The sequence below is a fragment of the Schistocerca piceifrons genome, chromosome 2 (assembly GCF_021461385.2).
Source record: "Schistocerca piceifrons isolate TAMUIC-IGC-003096 chromosome 2, iqSchPice1.1, whole genome shotgun sequence".
In the NCBI taxonomy this organism is placed as follows: Eukaryota; Metazoa; Arthropoda; class Insecta; order Orthoptera; family Acrididae; genus Schistocerca; species Schistocerca piceifrons.
This window is the reverse complement of record NC_060139.1, coordinates 781,989,867-782,017,452: the sequence shown is the minus strand read 5'-3', so window position 1 is coordinate 782,017,452 and position 27,586 is coordinate 781,989,867. Positions and strand designations below refer to the sequence as shown.

The following is a 27,586-nucleotide window of genomic DNA, read 5'->3' as shown; positions in this document are numbered from 1 at the left end:
CTTTTAGGCTGCAGCAATAGAGAATTAACCCAAAGGCGAATTGAACTTTTACCATAATGGTGAAGGTGGGGCTAATTCTGGGGAATGTCGACAAGCATATGTTAAGAGGTTTCCAAGGAAACTGTAACTCCTTGTGGAAACAGGTTCTTTGTTCATAGTTGTGAGGTTATAAATTACTTGTTAATGAAATTATTGCGTGGGGAATTTATTTACTACAAATGACCATCCCTGCAGGCATTAGAATGGTACATTACATGGTACAGAATTCCAAAAGAATTCCAAAATTCAATGTGATCGAAAAAGAAATCGATGTGGTCAAAAAGTCTCAAATGTAGTCGAAATCAAGGGAAAAAAGTTTTCCCGAATCTAAGCCGCACCTGGAATTTGAGACTCGAAATTCAAGGGGAGACAAAAGTTTTAGGCCACATTTCCAAATCGAAACAAAGTTGGTCCATTGTAAGAGACACATTTTAGGTCGAATGAATGATGGTGCAGCTACAGTAGTTTGGTTCGAGTCATAAGCTCAGCAGTTAAGCTTCACCAGATAGCCATTGCTATGCGTCAGGCGCACCAACCGTATTTATACGGGTGCCCTTCCTTTTTCACGTGCTTCGTCTGGTTTGAACTGATTGCTTATTTTTCTTTGATCTGATAAGCGCCGTTTTTTTGTTATAGGTGTTCACGTCACTCTAAGCTGAAAATGCATTACTGTACTGTGTCATGCATTGTTTGTCGCATTCTGATAGTGCGTGTTTATGGCCTGTCGCCGCTTGCGGCATGGCTTGTATTTGTGCGCGCTAGCGCCGCTTTCAATTAAAAAAGAGGAATAGTCTCATTAGCTAAACAATGGCAAAAGACTGCTATTTGTTGTTACTTACACGGCGGCTTTGTTTGATAATGATTAACTAGAACCAAATAATAGACTGCGTATGATAGATGATGTTCTGAACGAGAGTTTAGCGAAAATTTTTCTCCGTTTGAAATCTTTGCAGGCGCCTCTTTAGTACATCAAATTCTGCACAGAAATTAGAGTCATCTTAGATTTAAAAATCTAGTCATTTGCCGTGCTTCATTTCTGACTGTATCACATTAGGCATAAGAATAATACGAATATAAACATGACACAATACGTATATTCTTCCGTGTTTGCTGTTGTCTCACTCTAGTTTCGTAGTTTATTAGGCAGACAGGATTTAAATGAGATAGCAGCAAACGCGAAAGAATACATGGCAAAATGTTTATATTCGATTATTCTTATGGTGAAGAGAATACTGCATGTGATTCACATTTCATCAGGTTCCTATTAGCAACTATCTCTTCTCACTGGTAGGAAAAAATTCAGAATGTAGAGTTGGCCATATTGACAAACATCCCAAACAGTCTTGCCAGTCGGATTTTCATAGTACATTGAAATGCTGCTACATTCGGAGGTGAACAATACGGAATTTGTATTTACTTCGTTGGATAATGTACGAAAATGCAGTGGTCGAAACTCGGGGTGGAGAAAAAAGCTCGTCTTCCACATTTTTTAATTTATTTAATGACGCAGAGGTTTTGGTGCCAGTATTTATCTTTGTGCATAAAAAGCATGCCTATGTAGCGCTACATATATTAAACGACAGAAGTTAGTTGTGGCGGCACCCACCAACATTTTTCAGAACTTCCGCTTGCTTTGCACTCGATTCTAAGCCGCACGCAGTTTTTTGGATTACAAAAACTGGAAAAAAAAGTGCGGCTTGGATTCGAGTAAATACGGTATTGAGGCATCTAATCAACTTGAAGACCAGGCCCCAGTCCCTACCGTGGAATGAAACACAAAAATGTAAGTTAATCAGTTTTGTACCCATGCTTTGAGGTAATGAGTGAATTTAAAGCAACGTGGTTTCCTACATTTGAGATATCAAGGAAGTGGTTTGAAGTATTATTTGCTGTCTGTTGAGCCATTTGTAGACACTTTTCTGTGAGATACGACAGTCTCCTACAGCTAATCTTAACAGGGAGGTGAATGTGATCTTCAAGGATGGTTTTGTTATCAAATCGGAATGAACAGGACTTCTATGGAAGAGGTCAACAATTCAAATGCCCCATTTGGCCATCCACTTTTATGTTTTCCTTGATTTCCTGAAATTGATTAAGGCAAATGGCAGCATGGTTTCTTTGAAAGGGCATGGCTGATTTCCTTCCTTACCTGAGCTTGTGCTCTATCATTAATTAACTTGTAACTGAAAGCACCTCAAACCCCTATCTTTCCTCCATTCTTTGTAAGCAAATCACTCAAGATTGCCTTCGACATGGACAAAACCATAATGCCACCACTAGTGGTTGGTGTTCTTCCAGAATTGTTGAGCTGTAAGATGTCAGTTGATTACCATGTACATCAGTGGCATGTGGAGCTCAACAGTTTCTAAGATGATAATTTGCAGTGCTTCCATTACTGCATTTATGCTACACTTTTAGCCCCAAAGAGGACAAATACATCACAAACTTGACCATTTCAGAAAAACTGCATGCCTGCAGCCCAAATGGTGCCCTACAACTTGGGTAAATTACTTCATTTGCCTACAGCGGCAATGAATGAAATGTCTACATATAGCTTGTCAACAGTGTATATCATGTAAAGCGCACCACTAGTTATACGCCATAGGTGTCATATCAAGGAGCTAGTTTTAGTAATGTAAATTTTAGTAATGCAAGTTTAATTTATATTGCCATGTCTTCCATTGTTAATTTATATGGCTCACAAACACTGAATAATGACTACAAAAGTAATTAGTGTCCTAAAGTACACGTCATTTTTTTTAGGTTGCATGTCCCATTGGCCAGCTATGGAGCGATGGACTGACTTCACATATCTTCAAGCTAAAGCTGGTGCCCGCACTGTTCCTGTGGAATTAGGTCCTCACTACTTGCATCCTGACTGGAGCCAAAAGCTGATGACAGTTGGCACGTTTATTAAGGACTATGTAAGAAATCCAGAATCAGGAAAAGATGTGGGTTATCTTGCTCAGCATCCTCTTTTTGATCAGGTAACAGAGTATTGCCAAAAAATATTTAAGGCAGAATGATAAATAAAATATTAATTCTGTCTGACAAAGATAATTGTACTTAGCAGAATAAAAATGGTTGGTCTCTCTTGATGTGTGGAGATTTAAAGCATTCAGAGTTGAAGTTAGACAGGATATAGTGCTCTGTGAAGAGGAGAAATACTTAACAGAAACAATAAACTGCATGATATCAGAGTTTGGGTTATTTCCTAACATAAGAAAAAATGAAGGAACAATGAACAAGGACAAATGAGTGATTCAAATTGGAAAAATGATGCTCAGTTATGCTTTGTAACATTGTTGTTGTTGTTGTTGTTGTTGTCGTCTTCAGTCCTGAGACTAGTTTGATGCAGCTCTCCATGCTACCCTATCCTGTGCAAGCTTCATCATCTCCCAGTACTTACTGCAACCTACATCCTTCTGAATCTGCTTAGTGTATTCATCTCTTGGTCTCCCTCTAAGATTTTTACCCTCCACACTGCCCTCCAATGCTAAATTAGTGATCTCTTGATGCCTCAGAACATGTCCTACAATAGCGATACAATAAGTAGTCCTACAATAGCGATACAATAAGTAGTCCCTTCATGCCTTTCAGAATTTCTCTCATGGCTCAGAGAAAGCTTCTGTACCAGTAATGAGAAACATAAAACTGATCTGCTGTGGAGTATGTACCGTTCTCTTATTAATGAAAAATAAACAACTGTCTTTACCTCAGAAACAAAAATCTTAGGATGCTGATTTAAGTACCAACTTATCATGAATAATATGGTATGCTTTTGCTGGAGATATTATGTTTCCATGAACAATGTGGTGTGTTTCTCATGAAGATTGTCATATGTGGTTGTAACTTTTGTTGTCTTCAGTCCACACTAGTTTACTATAGCTGTCCATCAAATTACATCCTTTGCAAGCCTTTTCATACCTGTGTAACTAGTGCAACCTCCATCCTGTTGAAACTGTTTATTGCTCTACAGTTGTTACACATCACACTTCCTTCCATTACCAAACTGACCTTTCCGTAAAGCCTCAAAATCTGTCGTAACAATCAGCCCCTTCTTTTATCTTTTGTAAAGTTGTGCCATGTGGTTATGGTCATGATAATAATCCTCTTCACCTTTTTTGTCTGTTCAGGGTTTCTTCTAATCCTGTTGAAATTTATAATCTTGTTTATTGGCATGTGAGTATGTTACCTAGTGCCTCACAAGGCAGCGCCCTGGTAATCTTGGCTATATATGGATCTATAGCCTCCAAGTATTTTGTAAAAGAAAACCTTGTCTGTTGTATGTTGTACTGTATATCATTATACAATCTATTTGTCTTAGTAACCAACTATGAGGAAGCACTAAGAATCCAGTAAACAACTTTTTTGAAAAGATATTCAAAGCATTAGATCAAAGTAGCAAACTTTGCAGGTATCTTCTATGATCTTTCAAAGGCCTTTGACTTGATAAATGCTGCTTTTTTTCTACAAATTAGATAATTTTGAGATTAATAACATTGCTCTGCAATGGCTTAAATCATACCTGCAGAACAGTAGAGAAAGGGTAAATGTCCCCTCACACTAGGATTTATTAATCCATATGGGGTAAAGTATCTCACAAGGTATGCCTCAATACTCTATTTCATGGCCAATCCTGTTTATATTCATACACAAATGAGTTACCTGTACATATAAATTCTCCATTAGTTCATTTAGCAGTTGATACTTGCATGACTATATTAGATTATATTAATATTTGTTTCTTAGATCATCAATACAACAATTTGTGATGATGTGGAACTTGTCAGGAAGTGATGCAGAAACAATTTCTAGTTCCTTCAATATTCTGGGAAACTAGTAATGGTTAAATGGATTATATCAAACAGTGGAAACTCCAAGTTAGAATATCAACAATATAAGGAAAAGATAGAGTGCCACTCACCATAAAGATGACACATTACATTGCAGATAGGCACAATGGAAAGACTGCTACTGTGCAATCCCTCCGACATACATCACATCTCTGAAATTGAGTCCCTTGCTCTCCTGCACCTGGAGGTGCATTCCAGACATCATCTCCATAAGTTATCCAACCTGTTGACATCCAGCTGCTGCCTTGGGGTATCACTATCCAACTCCTATCGTCCTTGTTAACTGCTCATAGCACCCAGACCCTGCCTGGGTCTCCTTTTCAGCTTGCTACCTCCCCCAAACCCAGGCCCGAAACATTCCTGTAACACTTCTTTCAACCTTTCCATTAAAAACCCTCAGCCCCATAGGAGTATGTCTTGTCCAAAGATTTCACCTTTAACCCCACACCCAAATTTAACAATGTTGGACAGATGAAAGACCTATTCTCCTTCTCCTGGTGTCTGCAATGGAAACACTTCTTTGCCACCAGTCCCTCCAGCCAAAGCCAATATAATCCCAAAGTTGAACCTTGCCTCTCCCAGTTCATACCACTATCCAACTGTTATCCTGCCGCCCCCCCCCCCCCCCCCCGCCCCTCCGCCGTCCTCCTCCCATCTAACCACCCTCTGGTCACCTTCCAGAAATTCCTTACCTCCAACTTGATCTTACCAACCTTCCCCAGGTCACCAACCTTTCAGCAGAAGAAAGGACAGCCATACATAACCTCAAAAACCAAATCCTGCAGACAAGGGTTCCACCACTGTTATCAATCACATTGACTACCTGATGGAAGGACTCTGCCAATTGACTCCTCCACCTATAAACTGTGCTGGAGTGGTCCCATCCCAGAAGTCCATCATAACCTCCAGTCCTTGCTTTAAGCCTTGTGCCCTCCCCTGGATCCATTTCCCTCCTCACCCCTATGACAACCCACACACCCACCCTCTACATGCTCCTCAAAATCCACAAACTAAAAAATCCTGGGCATCCCATTGTAGCTGGTTATTGTGCTCCCACTGAAAGAATTTTGGCCCTAATTGAGCAGCATCCTCAACCAACTGCCCATAATCTAGCATACCACGAGAAAGATACCAACTATTTTCTTCACTGACTTTCCAAAATTCCCATCCCTACTTGACAGCCCCCTGCAGTTCTGAGGGTTAGAATAGGCTCAAGGTATTCCTGGCTGTCATAAGAGGTGCCTAAAAGGAGTCTCTCACGTTTTGGCCTTTGTGATGGTCCCCTGTAGGGTTTGACTCCCGTTTTTCAAAATTTTCCCAAAGAGCGAGCCAATTTGGGAAGGATGCCTTACATGGTGCATAGTGTCCATCATGCACTGAGACCTATCGCATCCTTCGCTGATGAGGGTCTGCACTTCTGCTCATTCTCCAACTGTTGGGTGAGGTCACCCTCATGGGTGCCTATTTATCCATCAACTGTGCAGTATCATTTTCTATGCTGACGATGATAATGTACTTGTTTGCTTGGTTGCACCTGATATCCAGCAAGGTAGCCAGTCCATTGTGGTGGGGCTGCCATGTACCCTGTTGGTTGTAGCCCACTGACCACAAAGGGATTGCTCTGCTGATGCGTGCACTGTTAACTCCCCATGTATGCCAAGGGGTAGATGCCTATCCCCCCTGGGGCATCGGGACTCCCGGCAATGGCCATCCTGCCAGGTGACCTTTGCTGCGTCTGGGTGGCGTCCGTGGGGAGGGCCCCTGGTCGGAGTGGGTGGCATCAGGGTGGATGACGAGCGATGAAGCATAGTACGTCATCTCTTGCTGGTGGTCAAGCACCAGCAGTCTCTAAGTATTCACAAGTTCAATTCAATGCACAGAAGTACGACCCCAAATCATTTCCTTCCCCTTCCTGGCCCCACCATGGGAGGAACATCAAGCTAAGGATGGCAGTGTCTCTTATTCGTCCCGGTACTTTTGTCCTAAACTCAGTCTGTAGTGAACCTGAGCCCCTTTAAACCCCTCTCAAAGCTATGGCTATCAGAATAAGGACTACACAGGAAATAACTGTCTGCGTTGTATATCTTCCTCCAGATGGTGTAGTATCCCTGAATGTTTTAACTGCACTGATTGCTCAACTTCCTAAACCTTTCCTACTTCTGGGAGATTGTAACGCCCATAACCCCTTGTGGGATGGCACCGTGCATACTGGCCGAGGCAGATATGTCGAAACTTTACTGTCTGTCTGACCTCTGCCTCTTAAATGCTAAATGCTGGGGCTGCCACACATTTCAGTGTGGCCCAAGGTAGGTAGTTGGCCATTGATTTATCAATTTGCAACCCAGGAATTCTCCATTCTATCCCCTGGAGAGCACATGATGACCTGCACGGTAGTGACCACTTCCCCATCCTCCTGTCACTGCCCTGGTGTCAAGCCCACAGACGCCTGCCCAGGTGGGCTTTAAACAAGGTGGACTGGGAAACTTTCACCTCTGCTGTGACCGTTGAATCTACCCCACACGGGAACATCGATGTGATGGTTGAGCAGGTGACTACAGCAATCCAGCAATCGTTTCTGTGGCAGGAAACACGATCCTCACTCTTTAGAGTGCCCCCAGCAAAAGACTGTGCCTTGGTGGTCATACGTCACCTACCCAAGTCTAGGCAAAGATCAAACTTGTTTTCGGGTACCAGACCCCAACAGGTGTTCCCGGTGTTAACATAAATCACGTGTTATCTACCAACGCAGACGCGATTGCTGAGCACTATGCTTGAGCCTTTGCGTCGGAGAATTACCCCATTACCCCCCCCCCCCCCCCCCCCCCCCCCCAAGCCTTTCGCACTCTCAAACGGTGGCTGGAAGGGAAAGTCCTCTCATTCACTACTTGCCACAGTGAATCCTATAATGCCCCATTTACTGAGTGGGAGCTCCTCAATGCCCTTGCACATCGCCCCGACACAGCTCCTGGACCAGATCGGGTCCACACTCAGATGATTAAACATCACTCATCTGACTACAGGCGACATCTCCTCCTCATCTTCAATTGGATCTGGTGTGATGGCGCCTTTCCATCGCAATGGTGGAGAGCACCATCATTCTGGTGCTCAAACTCTGTAAAAACCCACTTGATGTGGATAGCTGTCAGCCCATCAGCCTCCCCAATGTTCTTTGTAAGCTGCTGGAATGTATGGTGTGTCGGCAGTTGGATTGGATCCTGGAGTCATGTGGCCTACTGGCTCTGTGTCAGGGAGGCTTCCGCCAGGGTTGTTCTACCACTGATAATCTTGCCCCTAGTCTGCCATCCAAACAGCCTTTTCCAGACACCGACACCTGGTTGCCATCTTTTTTGATTTACGAAAAGTGTACGACACCACCTGGCTACATCATATCCTTTCCACATTATACGAGTGGGGTCTCCGAGGCCCACTCCCAATTTTTATCCGGAATTTCCTGTCACTTCATACTTCCCATAGCCAAGTTGATGCCTCCCATAGTTCCCCCCCCCCCCTCCCCCCTCCCCATATCCAGAGAATGGGGGACCCGCAGGGCTCTGTATTGTCTCTCTCTCTGTTTTCAGTGACCATTAATGGTCTAGCAGCTGCTGTAGGGCTGTCCGCCTCACCTTCTCTGTATGCAGACTACATCTGCACTTCATACTGCTCCACCAGTACTGGTGGTGCTGAGCGGCACCTATAGGCAGCCATCCACACAGCGCAGTCATGGGCTCTAGCCCCCGGTATCCAGTGTTTTCGGATGCAAAGTCGTGTGTTATGCACTTCTGTTGGTGTCGTACCATTAATCTAGAACCAGAACTTTACCTTAATGATGATCCACTCACTGTAGTGGAGACATATTGATTCTTAGGACTGGTTTTCAATGCCCAATTGACTTGGCTTCCTCACCTTCCTCAGTGTAAGCAGAAGTGCTGCCTGAGCAACACCAACTGGGGTGCAGATTGCTCTATGCTGCTGCAGCTATACAGAGCCCTTGTTCAATCCCGCCTTGACTATGGGAGTCTGGTTTATGGTTCGGCAGTGCCCTCAGCTTTGCGTTCGCTCTACCCAGTGCACCACTGTGGCGTTCACCTAGCGACAGGAGCTTTTAGGACGAGTCCAGTGACAAGCATCCTTGTGCAGGTTGGAGTGCGTCCATTGCAAGTGAGTCGTGCACTACTGGCCTGTTATGTAGCACACGTTCATAGTTCTCCTGCGCATCCAAGCATCCAAATCACCGTCTCCTTTTCACACCCAGGGCAGTTCATCTCCCGCATCGACTGCCCAGGTCAGGGCTTCCAATTGCAGTTCGTATCCAATCCCTTCTTTCTCAATTGGAATCCTTGCCTTTACCACCTATACTTGAGGTCCATTCACGTACATCTCCATGGTGTACACATTGGCCACTGCCACTTCCTCTCAATTCTTGACAAGTACCGAGGCCACGAAGTGGTTTACACTGATGGCTCAATGGCTGATGGTCACGTCGGCTTCGCGTATGTCCATGGAGGAGATATTGTACAGCATTCCTTGTCCAATGGCTGCAATGTTTTCACTGCAGAACTGGTGGTTATATCTCGTGCTCTTGAGCGCATCTGTTCATGCCCTGGGGAGGCTTTTCTTCTGTGTACAGACTCCTTGAGCAGACTACAAGCTCTCAACCAGTGCTACCCTCGTCATCCTTTGATAACGACCATCCAGGAGTCCATCTATGCCCTGGAACGGTCCTGTCGTTCGGTGGTGTTTGTCTGAACCCCAGGTCATGTCGGAATGCCAGCAACAAACTTGCTGACAGGCTGGTCAAACATGCTACACGGAAACCGCTTACAGAGATCAGCTTCTCTGCAACTGACCTGCGTTCAGTACTATGCCGCAAGGTTTTATGGCTTTGGGAAAGGAAATGGCATAACCTCAGCATGCACAACAAACTGCGTGCCATTAAGGAGACTAAGAATGTGTGGCATTCCTCCATGTGTGCCTCTCACAGGGACGCTGTGGTTCTCTGCCAGCTCTGCATTGGCCTCCTGCACCGTGATGACCCACCTCAGTGTCGGTTGGACGCCCGGCTGACAGTGGCTCATATCATGATGAGCTGTCCTTCCGTGGCTGCCCTTCAACGGACTCTACATTTCCGGACTCGTTGCCATTAATTTTAGCTGACAATGCCTCATCAGCCAATTTAGTTTTACGTTTTATATGCGACAGTGGGTTTTATCATTCTATATAAGTTTTGGCGCATGACCTTTGTCCCTTTGTGTTCTCCACTCTAATGCTTTTAGGGTGGATGTTCTAATGTGTCCCAGAGTGGCTGGCTTTTCCTTTTTGTTCTTATGGTCGGCCAGCCACAGTCATCTGTGCTCTTGTTTTTGCCCCTTCTACCTGTTTCTTTTTTCTCTCTGTGGTTTTCTTTTCATGTTTTGTCCATAGTAGTGTTGGTTATCCTTCCGTTGTTCTTCTGGTTCTTCCTCTCTCCTGTTATTGTATTGGACGTCTCCTTTTTCTGCTTTCCCTTGTTTAATTATTTTACTGGGAACAAGGGATCGATGACCTTGCTCTTGTCGCCCCACCAGTACCCTGCTCCCCCTACCCCTCCAGCAGATTACTATTTCCATTCTATGCGACAGTTGCATTCCAGTCTGAGCTGCTGGAGATAGCAATCATATGTGTGGGAGGTGTGCTTTCTTCTTTGTGTGTGTGTGTGTGTGTGTGTGTGTGTGTGTGTGTGTGTGTGTGTGTGTGTGTGTGTGTGTGTGTTTCCCTTTTCTGGTGAAGGCTTTGGCCGAAAGCCAATGGAAGTGTCTTTTCATTTTTCCTGTTTGCAGTGTAACATATCACATGTACCAATCTATTTTTTCCTTATTTTATTAAATGGATTAAAACTGAACATCGCAAAAACCTACATGGTACAGTTGAAAAACAAACATTAAAAATCCAAGTGATTAAAGTAGGATGATAACATTCAACTAATCTAAAAAGTTGATGAGTTAGCTTTATTGGATTACATTTGGATGACAATTTAAGTCGAATGGCACGAGCCACGTTGCTAGCAAATTAATCAGTTCTGCAATTGACCGTGGAGATATTAGCAGATTACAAAACACAAAAAAATAGCACATCATAATTATTTTGAATCCGACATAAGGTATTGAAATTTAAATAGTATATTTTTTATGCTGAAACTGCAAGCTCCATATGTGTTAAACAGCCGAAAGAATCTTAAATAACATATTCAAGCCTTCAACAGCTGACATTGTTGCCATCATCAGCAGGAGACAGCTGTTGAAAGCTAGAGTATTTTATTCTAAACGACCTGGCTTGAAACCTTAAACATTTTATTCAGGCATGCCACCTCGAAAGACTAAGATGACACAAAAGATACTGGTGGCCCATTATTTCGAAAACAGCTGTTCCAGACTGTCCCCTCCCTACAACTCTTGGAAACTAATATCGTGTTCAGAGCAGACTAACACTATTTGGGGAAAATCATTCTGGCCACACTTACAACATAAAGACTAAGATAATTTTGAGTTTCCTTTACACCAATTGAAATTACATGCTTAGACTCCACAGTACATGTGGATGAAAAAAATGTAATAAATTACTATGCAAAAATGTTCTGATTGTGAAGCTGGATGTTCTATAAAGAAGTCTATAGGACATTCTGTGGGATACTATTCAGGAGAAGAATTTGTGCAGGATGAACTGATAGTATGTACATGCTGTACCTTAGAGATTTATTAACTACTTTTCATAACAGAACTAGATTAGCATTAGCCTACGGTTGGCATTTTATCACAATTTTTCTGCATTCTTGCTGTACCTGAATCAAACTCATCAGAATGTATGATATCAGAGTAATAAATTACAGTTTTACTGCGAAGAAATGAACATGATTATCAGTTGCATTGGTGAACTTAAGAAGTTTGAACACACTGATGGTAAAGAAAAGTGACATTGCTGCTCATTCTGTTATTTTGTTGCTTAATAATGCAGTGATACTCATCGTTTTTTATGAGAATAATTTTTTATTGTTAAATAAGTAAAGCTTCAGACACAGTTTCATTGATCATTATCTTTTGCAGATCCCAGAGCTTAAAGATGACATTAGAATACCAGATTACTGCTGCCTTAGTTCTGAGGACAAAAATGAAGAACAGAGTGAAGATCCAGACATCAATGCTTGGTTTGGGCCTCAGGGTACTGTTACACCATTGCATTATGACCCAAAACATAACTTATTAGCACAGGTACAGCCAAATTATGTCTCATAACTCATTTAATATTTTGCGGGTGCTGGGAAATGGTTGCAAAACAGCAGTTTTCAGTTGTGAGGTAATATGTAAATGTGTATGCAACTTGTAATTAGCAAAATGAAAGCAAACTTTTTTTCTTAGCATATTTATTAATGGACGAAGTTTCCACATTCTATCATTAGCATCTATTTTTGTGTTGTCATACGAGTGAATGAATCTCATAATTGTTTCAAACCTGTCCTTTCTCATTGTGCTGTGGACCATTTCATTTGTCATGTCCAATCCAGAATTCCAGTAATATCTTCTGCTAGGTAAAGGATTATAGCCAGAAAGAATTAGAATTCCTAGAAAACCTTTTATCTCTTCATGTGTTATTTTTGGATATGAGCAGTTTTTGAACAAAGCATACTTCGTCGATTCAGTGAGAAGAAATTCAATTACTTCGTCGTTCTGAAATAATTTGAAGCACTGAACTGGAGACAAGTGTTTGTATTTACTATAATCACTCTCAGAACTAGCACTAAGCAGATCATTTTTCTTTCCTTCTCTCTCTCTCTCTCTCTCTCTCTCTCTCCTTTTTTTTTCCAATCTCTGATTACAGTTTTTAAGATCTGTGACTTTTCCTGTTCATCTGGTTTATCATCAGGAGAGAAATTTATCTCAGGTTCACTAGCTAAAACCACTTCTGCACCAGCCTGGAGTTGCCTTGGTCCAAGATTATCGACGTTTCCTCCCCCATCTTCTTCCCCAGAATCTTCATCTGAATCGACATTAGCTTCAGGAGGTTCAATAAGTATATCTGTTGCATCTTCTTCCTCCCCTTCAAGAATAGCCAGGATCTTGTGGAGAGACAGACCTCTAAAGAGAACGAATCGTTATCTTCACTGCCTAGCGTGACGTATATGCAACACAAAATTAAAACTGTATTTGGAGCCACAAAAATAAGAATTGCATTTTGTAGATAACCATTAACATAAATTTCAGTACTTTTAACATTATAATCAACCATAATTTAAACAAATTGTATTATAATTTGCGATAAAAAATGACACTTACTTCTTATTCAAAGACATAATCTCAGTTAGAAAAGTCTTCCATACTTGAAGCACGAGTCACTGACCACTTAATGCTTGCAACTGACTGAAACCTACCTAAACGTGAACAACAAAGCCTCCTTATCTGAAAGCCATACAACAATAGCCACTCCAAACGCAGGCATTATTGCGAACGAGAGAAAACAATGACAGGCTGTTCCATGACATATATGTTACGCTAGTCAGAAGTGGGTTAAACCAACTTTTTGAGCACTGGCTTCACCAGAACTGTTAGAAAAATGTCTACACAGCAAAATGCAGAACCCAAATGAAAGTTTCAATGCTCTTACTTGGTAGATATGTTCAAAGACGGTGCTTGTTTCCAATGCGGTAGTGGAGATTTCTGCTTTGGAAGCTGCAGCAGTGTTTAATGGTGGGAGTGTGGCAAGGCTTCACATTGTCAGCAAGTTGGGCTTTACGCTTGGAGTCTTCACTGAGCAGATAGTGCGGATCATCGAAGAGCAATGAATCGCAAAGGCAGACACTTCAGTGCAGAATAGAAAAAATTGCTAGGCAAAGGAGCAGAGGATCATGAGGAAGAATTGGAATACGGATATGGGCAGTTGTAGCTAAGTTATGATTAAAAATTTTTAAAACACTTCATTCAAATTTTAAAAAGATTTTTTTGCAATTCAAGGTTTTCTCCTTCAGGAACCTACACATTGGAAGGATTTCAGTGAAATTTGGCACACAGATTCTTTTACATGGAAGAACATTTAAGTGAAACAAAATTTTAATCTAAACATTAAACAGTTTTATGGTTGATAATATGTGGAAAATTTGTCCATAAAAAATTTTCAAATCCAAAAATCACAGAAAATAATAGAAATAATTTACCAACAAGTTTCTGCACTTAATTGTACATTTATTAATGTAGGTTACTTTGCCATAGAAAAAATTTGCCAATTTCCTGGAAAAGTGTGCCTTAAAATAATAATGTAACAAAAAGTTCAAAATTCTGGTCACAGCTTTAAAATTTTATTAACAATTCTGTAAAAATTATTTAAAGCAGATTGGATCCATATACATAAGGGTGCAAAATTTCAGTGAGTTGAACAAAAAACGACAGGCTTGGATTTGCCAGGAGATCAGTGCAAGACTGCCACCATCTCTCCTGAAGAACTATGCAAACTTGTATTTCACAGTAGCAAAGATGACAAAGTGCTCATACCTCTTAAGGTATGCATTTTAGAGCCTAGATTTACTAGCCTTTTTTGCTTTGAATGATTATTTCTGTCATATTATATGAATATTGAGCATTCCTTCTGGGACATCTTGTAGATACTGAGAGCTGACTACAGCCGCAGATAAGTTTAGCCAAAGTTTTTGTACAAAGGACCAAACATTGTTTGGAAAGGATAGATTAAATTCGGTTAGTGATGAACTGCTTTTTGCTGTTAAAAATAGTTTGTGTTGTAGCTAAGTTGAAGTGCGTAATTGCTGTAAGTTAGTATGGGTAGAAGCTATACTTGACAGACAGAATAAATTAATAATTGGTTCTTACCAATGCTCAGATTTAAATGAGGTAGTTGCTCAAATAGGTACCTGACTCAAAAAAATTGCAGTTGGTGTCAGTTTCGATTGACACTCAATATGTTGGCAAAAATACATTTTCAGAGTCAGTGGTAGGTATGAAATATTGTACAAAATTCTAAGTGCTTTCTTCAAAAATTATTTTGAGCAATTAGTTCAACCTACTTGAAGTGAAGATGGCCATGATAACATGTTTCACATCTTAGAAACATGTAAACCTGAACAAATAAATAGCATCACGACAGATGCAGGGTTCAGTATCCAAAAGGTCATGCAAAGTACAGTATACCTGTTTAAAAAAGCAGATAAATAATTTGATTGACACCTTCCTAAGATAATCTCCATTTCTTCCAAACTAACTACGATAACATAGACTGTATTTGGATTAAATTCAAAGAGATAGCATTAACAGCAGTTGAGAGATTCTTACTAAGTAGGATGATACAGATCCTCCTCAGTATGCAAAACAGATCAGGGCATTGCAAAACCAATGAAAATGTGTGCAATATTTAAAAGAATGCAAATTCACAATGTTTCAAAATTTGCGGTTGAGTTCATTGTAATACACAACAAAACTGTCTCGAAATCTGGCAGAAAATCCATAGAGTTTCATCATATGTAACGTACACAGCAGCAAGACACAATTAATACTTTCACTGCATGATAGCAATGATAATGTTACCATTGACAGTGCCACGAAAGCAGAATTACTAAACACTGTTTTCTGAAATCCCTTAAGCAAAGAAAACTTGCTAAATATTCCAGAATTTGAGCCATGAACAGCTGACAATATGAGTAACAGAAGCAGATGCCCTGGGTGTAGCAAAGTAACTTTAAATCACTTAATAAAGGGAAGTTTTCTGCTCCAGATTGCATACCAGTTAGGTTCCTTTTGGGGTGTGCTGATGTAAGAGCTCTGTATTCAGCAATGCCCTCTACCCGCAGCAAATGAAAGTGGCATTGCTGTATTCGAATGTGAATACAAAATTGCCATTCTTCGCTGGTGAATAGGTGCTTATCCACATTACAAGAGTGGCGGCATGTTAGTATCACAAGTACCCTCCACCATATTCTCATGTACACTGTAGCTACTAATGTAATTACTTTACAAACTCATAACTGACAAACAATGGAGTTACCGTATTTACTCGAATCTAAGCCGCACCTGAAAAATGAGACTCGAAATAAAGGAAAAAAATTTCCCGAATCTAAGCCGCATGTGAAATTTGAGACTTGAAATTCAAGGGGGAAGAAAAGTTTTAGGCCGCACCTCCAAATCGAAACAAAGTTGATCCATTGTAATACGAGACACAATTTAGGTCGAATGAATGACGGTGCAGCTACAGTAGTTTGGTTCGAGTCGTAAGCTTAGCAGTTAAGCTTTACCAGGTAGCCATTGCTATGCGTGAGGCGCTCCGTCCGTAGTCATACATGTACCCTTCCTTTCTCATGTGCTTCGTCTGGTTTGAATCAAGTGCTTATTTTGCTTTGATCTGATAAGTGCCGTTTTCTTTGTTATAGGTGTTTACGTCACTCTAAGCTGAAAATGCATTACTGTACTGTGTCATGCATTGTTTGTCGCATTCTGATAGTGCGTGTTTATGGCCTGTCGCCGCTTGCAGCATGGCTTGCTTTTGTGCGCGCTAGCGCCGCTTGAAGAGAGAGAGGGAAAAAGAGAGAGAGAGAGAGAGAGAGAGAGAGAGAGAGAGAGAGAGAGAGAGAGAGAGGAATCGTCTCATTAGCGAAACAATGCCAAGAGACTGCTATTTGTTGTTACTTACACTGCTGTTTTCTTTGATAATGATTAACAAGAACCAAATAATAGACTGCGTATGACAGAACATGTTCTGAACGAGAGTTAGGCGAAAATTATTCTCTGTTTGAAAATCTTTGCGGCTGCTTCTTTTGTACATCAAATTCTGCACAGAAATTAGTCATCTTAGATTTAAAAATCTAGTCATTTGCCGTGCTTCATTTCTGACTGTATCACTATTAGGCATAAGAATAATACAAATATAAACATGACATGATATGTATATTCTGCCGCGTTTGCTGTTGTCTCACTCTAGTTTCGTAGTTTATTAGGCAGTCAGGATTTAAATGAGATAGCAGCAAACACGAAAGAATACATGGCAAAATGTTTGTATCTGCATTCTTTCTTATGGTGAAGAGAATATTGCATGTGATTCACATTTCGTCAGGTTCCTATTAGCAACCATCTCTTCTCACAGCTAGGAAAAAATTCAGAACGTAGAGTTGGCCATATTGACAAACATCCCAAACAGTCTTGCCTGTTGGATTTTCGTAGTACATTAAAATTCTGCTACATTCGAAGATGAACAATACGGAATTTGTATTTACTTCGTTGGATAATGTATGAAAATGCAGTAGTCGAAACTCAGGGCGGAGGAAAAAAAAGCTCGTCTTCCACTTTTTTTTTTTTTCCCCAGAGGTTTTGGCGCCAGTATTTATCTTTGTGCCTACAAAGCATGCCTGTGTAGTGGTACATATATTCGACGGCAGAACTTAGTTGCGGCGGCACCTACCAACATTTGTTAGAACTTCCGCTTGCTTTGTACTCGATTCTAAGCCGCAGGCGGTTGTTTGGATCACAAAAACCGGAAAAAAAGTGCGGCTTATATTCGAGTAAATACGGTATTGATTAGTAATGATATATGATGTGACCATCAAAAGTTCAAGCTTTACATCCTTTTTTCACCACAATAGCTAGAGTGGTAAGTGTAATTGCAGCATATTGTGTTGGACATTATAGCAATGTGATGACCATTTAGAAAAAAAATTCTGCCTGCAAATACAAAAAGGTTGTATCTTTAAACTGTGCAAAGGAAATTTTTCTCCTAATTGTTGTCTGGCTGTTTTAATTCCATTGTTGACACTCGCCAAAATATGCTGGAAAAAGTAAATACATCAATGTTTGTCATGCAGTGTAACCAAAATGTGGGCTTGAAGTCGGGGTCAGTCATTATAAAATAGACAATAGACTAAAGTGTCATAATTTTGGTGTCCATTCCATTGACTGGTACTGACTTAAAAAATTATATATGTGATTGTTAATTAGAAGACTTGGGCACTGTCTTTTATAATAAAGGGGAGATTTAACTTGCTGAAGGTTGTAGTTATAAAGCCAGTAAAGCAGGAAAGAAAAGGAAAATTGTATGACTTGTTGGCTGAAAAAGTGAGATGTAAAAAAAACCTGATAATTATATACTACTGTGACGATAGGAGTTAAATTAGTTCTCACGCCTGTAATCAGGAAATGTTGTTGTTGTTGTTGTTGTTGTTGTCTTCAGTCCTGAGACTGGTTTGATGCAGCTCTCCATGCAAATCTATCCTGTGCAAGCTTCATCTCCCAGTACCTACTGCAACCTACATCCTTTTGACTCTGCTTAGTGTATTCATCTCTTGGTCTCCCTCTATGATTTTTACCCTCCACGCTGCCCTCCAATGCTAAATTTGTGATCCCTTGATGCCTCAGAACATGTCCTACCAACCGATCCCTTCTTCTAGTCAAGTTGGGCCACAAACTTCTCTTCTCCCCAATCCTTTTCAATACCTCCTCATTAGTTACGTGATCTACCCACCTAATCTTCGGCATTCTTCTGTAGCACCACATTTCGAAAGCTTCTATTCTCTTCTTGTCTCAACTATTTATCGTCCATGTTTCACTTCCATACATGGCTACACTCCATACAAATACTTTCAGAAACGACTTCCTGACACTTAAATGTATACTCGATGTTAACAAATTTCTCTTCTTCAGAAACGCTTTCCTTGCCATTGCCAGTCTACATTTTATACCTTCTCTACTTCGACCATCATCAGTTATTTTGATCCCCAAATATCAAAACTCCTTTACTACTTTAAGTGTCTCATTTCCTAATCTAATTCCCTCAGCATCACCCGACTTAATTCGACTACATTCCATTATCCTCGTTTTACTTTTGATGTTCATCTTATATCCTCCTTTCAAGACACTGTCCATTCCGTTCAACTGCTCTTCCAAGTCCTTCGCTGTCTCTGACAGAATTACAATGTCATCGGTGAACCTCGAAGTTTTTATTTCTTCTCCCTGGATTTTAATACCTACTCCAAATTTTTCTTTTGTTTCCTTTACTGCTTGCTCAATATACAGATTGAATAACATCGGGGATAGGCTACAACCTTGTCTCAGCCCCTTTCCAACCACTGCTTCCCTTTCATGCTCCTCGACTCTTATAACTGCCATCTGGTTTCTGTACAAATTGTAAATAGCCTTTCGCTCCCTATATTTTACCCCTACCACCTTTAGAATTTTAAAGAGAGTATTCCAGTCAACATTGTCAAAGACTTTCTCTAAGTCTACAAATGCTAGAAACATAGGTTTGCCTGTCCTTAATCTTTCTTCTAAGATAAGTCGTAAGGTCAGTATTGCCTCACGTGTTCCAACATTTCTACGGAATCCAAACTGATCTTCCCCGAGGTCGGCTTCTACCACTTTTTCCATTCGTCTGTAAATATTTCGCGTTAGTATTTTGCAGCTGTGGCTTATTAAACTGATAGTTCAGTAATTTTCACATCTGTCAACACCTGCTTCTTTGGGATTGGAATTATTATATTCTTCTTGAAGTCTGAGGGTATTTCGCCTGTTTCATACATCTTGCTCACCAGATGGTAGAGTTTTGTCAGGACTGGCTCTCCCAAGGCCGTCAGTAGTTCTAATTGAATGTTGTCTACTCCCGGGGCCTTGTTTCGACTCAGGTCTTTCAGTGCTCTGTCAAACTCTTCACGCAGTATCGTATCTCCCATTCATCTTCATCTACATCCTCCTCCATTTCCATAATATTGTCGTCAAGTACATCGCCCTTGTATAGATCCTCTATATACTCCTTCCACCTTTGTGCTTTCCCTTCTTTGCTTATAACTGGGTTTCCATCTGAGTTCTTGATATTCACACAAGTGGCTCTCTTTTCTCCAAAGGTCTCTTTAATTTTCCTGTAGGCTGTATCTATCTTACCCCTAGTGGAGATAAGCCTCTACATCCTTACATTTGTCCTCTAGCCATGCCTGCTTAGCCATTTTGCACTTCCTGTCGATCTCATTTTTGAGACGTTTGTATTCCTTTTTGCCTGCTTCATTTACTGCATTTTAATATTTTCTCCTTTCATCAGTTAAATTCAATATTTCTCCTGTTACCCAAGGATTTCTACTAGCCCTCGTCTTTTTACCTAGTTGATCCTCCACTGCCTTCACTACTTCATCCCTCAGAGCTACCCATTCTTCTTCTACTGTGTTTCTTTCCCCAGGAAATGTACCACACTAAATCTCCTCCCCTGGTCAAATTCAAATGATAATACCTTCTATCAACAGGATTTGTGTTTCTAGCATTTGTATTGTTTGGGGTTAGCCACAGTTTGACAGTGGCCATTGAGGTGGGTTGACAGCATTTTAGATGTGATATCCTGATAGAATACTGCATAATAGCTGCAGCAATACATTACATTAAATCCAGTTTACTTTGTCATATGATATTCAGAAGTGAAGTGCAAAATATTGTAAACAGATAACACATTTAATTACAAGGTGTACAACTTTGCTTCCACCGTTTGCCAATAGGTGGCGGCAACAGTAAGTAGCGGTCAAAAGAAACAGATTGCACAGGTAAGGCAGTTAGCTTGGACCTCATTCAAACATTAGACGATTTGTGTCTGCATCATAAAGTTGTTCTCAATTGAAAATGTCAGTTTACGAGCCTAATTCTCATCATTTTGGGAGGTGTTACAGTTTTGTTTCAGTATAAAGAAAACAGCGGCTGAGTCTCACTGAATGCTCTCAAGTACGTGTGGTAAGGACACTATTAGTGAAAAAACGTGTTGTGAGTGGTTTCGACACTTCAAGAACGGTGATTTTAACGTCACAGACCAGCATAGTGGTGGAAGGGAGAATGTTTTCGAAGATGCAGAATTGGAGACATTGCTGAGTGAAGACTCGCGTCAAACTCAAAAAGAATTGGCACGATTAGTGGGAGTTACGCAGCAAGCCATTTCAGAACTTCTCAAGGCTATGGGCATGATTCAGAAAGAAGGTATTTTGGTCCCGTGTGAGCTGAAACCAAGAGACGAACAGAGTTTGTGTGTTTATGAACAGTTGCTTCAGAGGCAAAAGCGGAAGGGATTTCTGCATTGCATTGTGACGGGACGAAGAATGGGTTCATTACGACAACCCTAAATGCAAAAAATCATGGGTATATCTCGGCCATGCTTCCACATCGATGGCCAAACTGAATATTCACGGCTCCAACATCATGCTCCGCATTTGATGGGACCAGCTCGGCATCGTGTACTATGAGGTGTAAAAACCAAGTGAAACTATCACAGGTGCTTGTTATCGAACGCAATTAATGCGTTTGAGCAGAGCATTAAAAAACAAATGGCCACAATACAGAGGGGGACACGATAAAGTGATTTTGCAGCACGACAACGCTCGAGCCCACGTTACAAAAGAGGTCAAAACGTACTTGGAAACGTTAAAATGGGAAGTCCTACCCCACCCGCCATATTCTCCAGGCATTGCTCCCTCTATCGCCTGTTTAGATCAGTGGCGTATGGCCTGGCTGACCAACACTTCCGATCTCACGAAATCACAAATTGGATTGATTCGTGGATCACTTCAAAAGATGAACAATTTTTTCAATGCAGGCTTCGTACACTGCCCGAAAAATGGGAGAAAGTAGTGGCCAGCGATGGAAAATACTTTGAATGATACATATGTAACCAATTTGTTCCATTAAAGCCTCAAATGTTGGGAAAAAACAGTGGAAGCAGAGTTGTACCTTGTATATTATGTAAAGAACATTAATATAATAATGTAAATGGATAGGTAAAAAATCTACTCACCAAGCGATGGCAGGAGAACACACACACACAATGGTTAAACTTTTTCAAGTTTTTGGAGCCAGTGGCCCATTCTTCTGGCAGAAGAGTTGGAGAAGGCAGAGGGGTGAGGAAAAAAGACTGGAGAGGCTTAGGAAAAGGGGTACAGTTCAGGAAAGTCACCCAGAACCCCGGATCGGGGGAGACTTATGAGACAGGATGAGAAGTAAAGACAGACTGTTGAGAACAGCACCAGTCGGGATTTGAAAACCTGAGAACTTAACAGTGGAAGACAGCATACAATGTAAAAGAAAGAGTACTACTAAAATGTCGTGCACGAGTTAGTAACAGTAAAAAAGCTAAGTAAATTGTACGTAACAGAGGTGGGAGGGAGAGGGTGAAAAATTGACAGGTCAGGAAATGACAGATGTAGAAAATTAAAATGGAGTGAAGATAGTAGTAGTTACTGTGTATAAATGCTGAGAGAGAAGGAATTAACATAAATTAAGGCCAGGTTGGTGGCAAGAACCAAGGACATCTTGTCCTTGGTTCCCACCTGTGGAGTTCTGAGAAACTGGTTCTGGGGGAGGAAACCACATGGTGCATGTGGTGAAACAGGCACTGAGGTCATGACTGTTGTGTTGTAGAGCATGCTCTGCAACAGGATAGTGTGTGTCGCTTGTATACACCCTCTGCCTGTTTTGCCCACCACACCTAGAATAGCTTTTCGTCGCCCTTCCAGTCTCTATAATTTCCTTGTCAGACCGTATGCTGCTCCTGCACCATTTCGCTATCATATGGCTCCTACCCCTGTGACAGTCCCGCTGCAAGACTTACCCTATGTGCCCTCATTCCATCACCTATTCTGGCCCTGTAACTGGCAAAACATGTACTATCAAAGGGACAGCCACCTGTAAAACATGTCATATACCAGCTGTTATGTCAACACTGTTCAGCCTTTTACATGGGCTTGACTACCACCCAGTTGTCATTCAGAAAGAATGGGCATAGGCAGAAGGTGTATACCAGCGACACACAATATCGTGTTGCAGAGCATGTTCTACAACACAACAGTCATGATGTTGGTGCCTGTTTCACCACACACGCCATGTGGATTCTTCCCTCAGAGATCAGTTTCTCAGAAGTCCACAGGTGGTTACTAAGGACAAGATGACCTCGGTTATCGCCACCCACATAGCCTTAATTTCCTTTAATTCCTTCTGTCTCAGCATTTATTCACAATTACTAATCCTTTCTTCACCCCATTTTAATTTTCTACATCTGTCATTTCCTGACCTGTCTATTTTCCACTGTTCTCCCTACCACCCCTGTTTCATACAATGGAGTTAGCTTTTCACTTGACTTGTACATGATGTTTTAGTAGTAATCTCAGTCAACTCTTCTGCCATAAGAAGAGGCCACTGGCTCCGAAAGCTTGTAAGGGTTTAACATTTTTGTGTGTGTGTTCTCCTGCTGCCACTTGGTGAGTAGATTTTTTTATCTATCCTTTTACATTTTATCATCAATAAGTCATTATTTTCATTGTTAATATAATAATGGAAATTCCTGGGGGAAATTCTAATAATGGAAACTGTAAAGGTAACACATTTTTGTTTTGTATCAGTTAGCTTTGCAAAGTTCTCAGGAATTTTTGTTTGTCGAATGCTCAACATCTCAACTGTACAGTAAGTGTTTATCTTTACTGCTCCTATTCAGAAATGAAGGGAATATTTGTAGATAATATTCTGGTTTAGAAACCATGAAAAAGGGCCAACTGACACATTTTCCTACAGCAAGCTGAAGTAGACAACTTTTGAATAGGGAAAATTATTTTTATAAAAAAAAACATTATTAAATGGTAACAAGAGCTTATACTGATGTCCTTGATTGCAGGTTATAGGTGAAAAAAGAGTACTTCTTTATTCACCAACTGATTCGGATGCCTTATATCCTCCAAAAAGTGGCTTGGTTACTAACACAGCCCAAGTAGACCCAGAAGCACCTGATTATGAAAGTTTCCCGTTGTACAAAGAAATCTCAGCAATGGAAACTGTGCTCTTGCCAGGAGAGATGCTGTACATTCCACCTGGATGGTGGCACCATGTAAGAGCTTTATCTACCAGTTTCTCTGTTAGTTTCTGGTGGATGTGAAATTAAACAACAAATAAGCAAAATCTGAAGAAGAAAGATAATGCAAAGAATTGTTGGATAAATGTATTCGTTTAAAGATCACAAAACAGGTAATAACTATAAGAACTCCTTAGTAAGCTGTAAAACATAATTTTTCTGAAATGAAAATGTTGGGTGTCCATAATGAGACTTTTTGAACATACATTCTTCTGTTTCAGATAATTTACCAGTGTGATGAAGCAGAGCTATTATTTTGTGAAGTATTATTATAACTAAAGCACTTAAATTCGTATATAATCAAAATTATAAGCATAAATTCTAATGTGAAAATGAAATAACTCATTCATAATCCAGAATTTGAGTACCGGATGTAAAAATTAGAAAATTGAAAGTTCAGTGATGGCACATTCAAGAATTGTGAGATTTTATTGGGTTTAAGGTAGAGATTTGATGATCCAGAGGTTTTGTGTTTGATCCTTGATCCCCAGTTGCTACTAGAATTTTATTCTGGCAGTTAATGTCACATTTGTAACCAACACACTTCGTGTTCATTAAAAAGACTGTGTCAGCTGTGTTTGCAGTTAAATTACACATTCACTATTATTCCTGTCTTTCGTGCATTGTTTGGCTGATTCTGTTTTGGATCAAATGGCGACATAAGTATGCCACCTTCAAAATGTTGTTAAGCATTGTGGAGTTTTCAGATTAATATCATTACTTTTATGATTTGTTGTGGAAACCTCAGTATTGGTCTGCTTGGATTCGGATGATGAACACTATCATTATTAGAGAAACAAAAAAGCAGAATTTTTGGACAATTTTTTCAGGTGCAAAAATTGACAATGTTCTATTTAATTTTGATAAAGGATGTGATTTAAGGTGTATTTACCATTTTTTTATGCTCTCCTGTAATGTTTTTCATTGTCTGCTCTGCATGATTTATTGAGTATAGATAAAAAGAGATGTACTATGTTGCTGAAATTAGTAATTTTAACTAAGTGTGCTAAAATGCTGCAAAAATGAAATTTAAAGTGTTATCCTGATACCCAGCAGTGCCTTTTAATAGAATACAACCTATGCTCAATAAATATGGTGAAGAATTTGCGGGAAATATGGTATGTTTGTGAACTAAATATGCATATTGGGCAAAGGCAACATGTGAGATGAGCTTTTTGGATTGAAGCATTGTCCTTATTGGTGTTTCATCCAAGGCAAGAAGATTAAGTATTTAGTAGGGGCAAGATAGAGTGAATCAAAGGAAGGATGGAGCAAAATAACCCCTTTAAATGCAAAGGAGCCGCTGCACAGTATGGCAGTATAGGACGGGCTGTGCATCATTATGCAGTATTGCCAGGATCCATTTGTTTAAGTATTGGGGTGCACATCTCATTCACTCTAGTTTGTGGCCAAAAATTTTCACATAGGTAGCTGCTTTCAGTGCCCTGAATTGGAACATTTTACCTGTAACCTTTCCGGATTTCATTAACCCTGAGCAAAGCCACATCATGCTTTGCCTCATGAATTCAAAATTGTACTTCAAGCAACACAACTCGTCACCCATAAAGGTCCATTCAGGAAAGTTGGGGGTCTCTATCCACTGTTAGTGATTTATTTGGGAATAAATGTGGAACCATATGCTCTTTTTGGATTTTTTATACAATTTATTGTACGATTAACATATTTTCGAGCCACTGCAGGCTCATCATCAGACGGATGTGTTACAAGAACATTATATCATGGGCCAAGTGCAGCTAGATGCTGGGGAAAACAGCAGAACTTTAGCTGTTGATAGTGAAATGTTTTTGAAAAGGAAAGGTTGTTATTGCTAATTTAAATCACAGTTGCAGTTTGTCATCCATAATTGATAGATTAAAACTGCCCCCCCCCCCCCCACCCCCATGTTGACAGTCGCTACACACTTCCATCCTGCCATGTTTCTGTTCATGAGTTAGTTCATGAGGTTGGAACTGCAGACATAGTTTTAGTCTGCCCAATTTTTCCATTACAATTCTATAAACACCTCCCATATTGATGCTTTTGTAATGTCTGCCATCATTTCAGCTGCCTGTCAATGACCTTTAGTTGAGATTCAGAGAAAATTCACTGTGTTGTTACCGCAGAGCCACTAAGGAACATTTTTCCACACAAGCGATTTATCACTTGGTGCCACTTATCCCTGCTCCCCTCCTCTTTTTTCCTCATACATTTTCACTCTTGTCAGTTTTTGCATGGGCTGTATACAAATCTTGTACTTGGCCACCCCTAACACCTCTCTGCTTGGTGCCCCAAGCGGTTGGTCTTAATTGTGGAATACCCTGTACAGAAATGTTAGAATTGCGATGCCTCTGGTGCACACCAAGTGATGGCTTTTGACACTTGAGACTTAAATTAGCTCTGTATCAGCGGTACAAAAAGTTGCAGGCCCAGTGGGATGCCCCAACCATTATGGAAATGCTTGTATCACTTGTATACAAAAGCACTATTTCCATGCTTCTGCTGCAGCATGAGGTGACAGTTGCTTGCCATTTGCCTAAGTTTGAAGCAGAATTCCATTTTAGAACGTAAGTTTTTCGGGCTCAACGGTATTACTGCACCACACCTTACTTTCACAATGCATACACAAAATCTACTTATCTGGACAACCACACAGTTTTGCAAGCAAATTGTGACAGGTTGACTTTGAGGTATTTCACACCAGCAACTCGTTCATCTTATTTATTCTTCATAGGTCGTACTTCTCATAACACCAGAGGTGTTTTATAATCCTGATATTAATTGTTAACGTATTTTTGTGTAAATATAAAGTCAAGAAGACAAGACTTTTGTATCTTATTTTCTTGTTGAGGCAATAAATAACATTTATTTAATGTGTACAGTTTTATTTTTCACAAAACCCATTTGTTTAACTTCTTATGTTTAGGACTTAAAATCTTGCTCTGTTGTAGCCCAAACTCACAAAACCATCAAAGATAAGAAAAGTTGTTCAATAGTGATGTAGCAGCGGACAAAAGCTGAGGATCGCTGTAGCTTATGAAGTTTGAGGTCTGTTTATTGATTTTAATACATCTAAGGGCTGTAAATAACAACAGATTTTTCAAGGTTGAGACAGGAGAACTATCTACAGCTGCAGACAGAGTAAGACGAGATATGAAAGAACTGGTGATAACGTGTTTATATGTTGTACTCTGAAACATTGACGTAAAATGAATTTAAAAAATAAACAGCAAAGCCAGACAATAAGTGATACTCATCAGTAACAAATATGGATTTGTGCATTTTGAAATGCATTTTACTTTATTTTTTAATGTACAGTATAGCAGGTTTTCTAATTAGGGTTCAACTCAAGGATGGCAGAAAAATGTACCCCTTAGTCATGCTGCTAAAAACTATGTATTGAGAGATCTACATGTATAGTAACATGCACTGCTCTATTTTGCGAGATATGGAGCCAGATTAACGATTATTTTTCTGGTACACCAGCCAGCCTTGTAACATCCCTTGCTGGGTAGGTTACACTAAAAGAAAACTGTTGACGAAGAATCCGTTTACCAACCTGCACAAGGAATTGGGCAAATGTGTGTCTCTGTTTGAATAAAGCAGCTCTTCAGGCAGATTGTAATCATACACTTAAATCCTGTGTATTTGTTCAGTGCCAGATAATTGCTCAGATACAGCTTGCAAAATAAATAATTGGTTTTTATAAAAAAGGAAAAGGTTCATTGACTGATACTTTCAGATGATAGATGCTTAAATAAAAAATCTGGATAATATCTTAACAAAAACAAACATAATGAAATGCTGCTCAATAAGTGAAAGTC

At 40.3% G+C, this 27,586-nt stretch overlaps 1 protein-coding gene across 1 annotated transcript in view; it reads left to right on the top strand.

Annotated features, from left to right (window-relative positions):
- The window catches only part of LOC124775858 (bifunctional peptidase and arginyl-hydroxylase JMJD5), an 83,104-nt gene extending 56,469 nt beyond the window's left edge, over nt 1–26,635 (top strand). The window contains exons 5-8 of the mRNA XM_047250692.1: nt 2,803–3,026; nt 11,972–12,136; nt 23,532–23,878; nt 23,987–26,635. Of these exons, the coding sequence (XP_047106648.1) occupies nt 2,803–3,026; nt 11,972–12,136; nt 23,532–23,789 (647 nt within the window). The 3' untranslated portion in view covers nt 23,790–23,878; nt 23,987–26,635. The remainder of the gene's footprint in view (nt 1–2,802; nt 3,027–11,971; nt 12,137–23,531; nt 23,879–23,986) is intronic.
- The last annotated feature ends 951 nt before the right edge of the window (nt 26,636–27,586 follow it).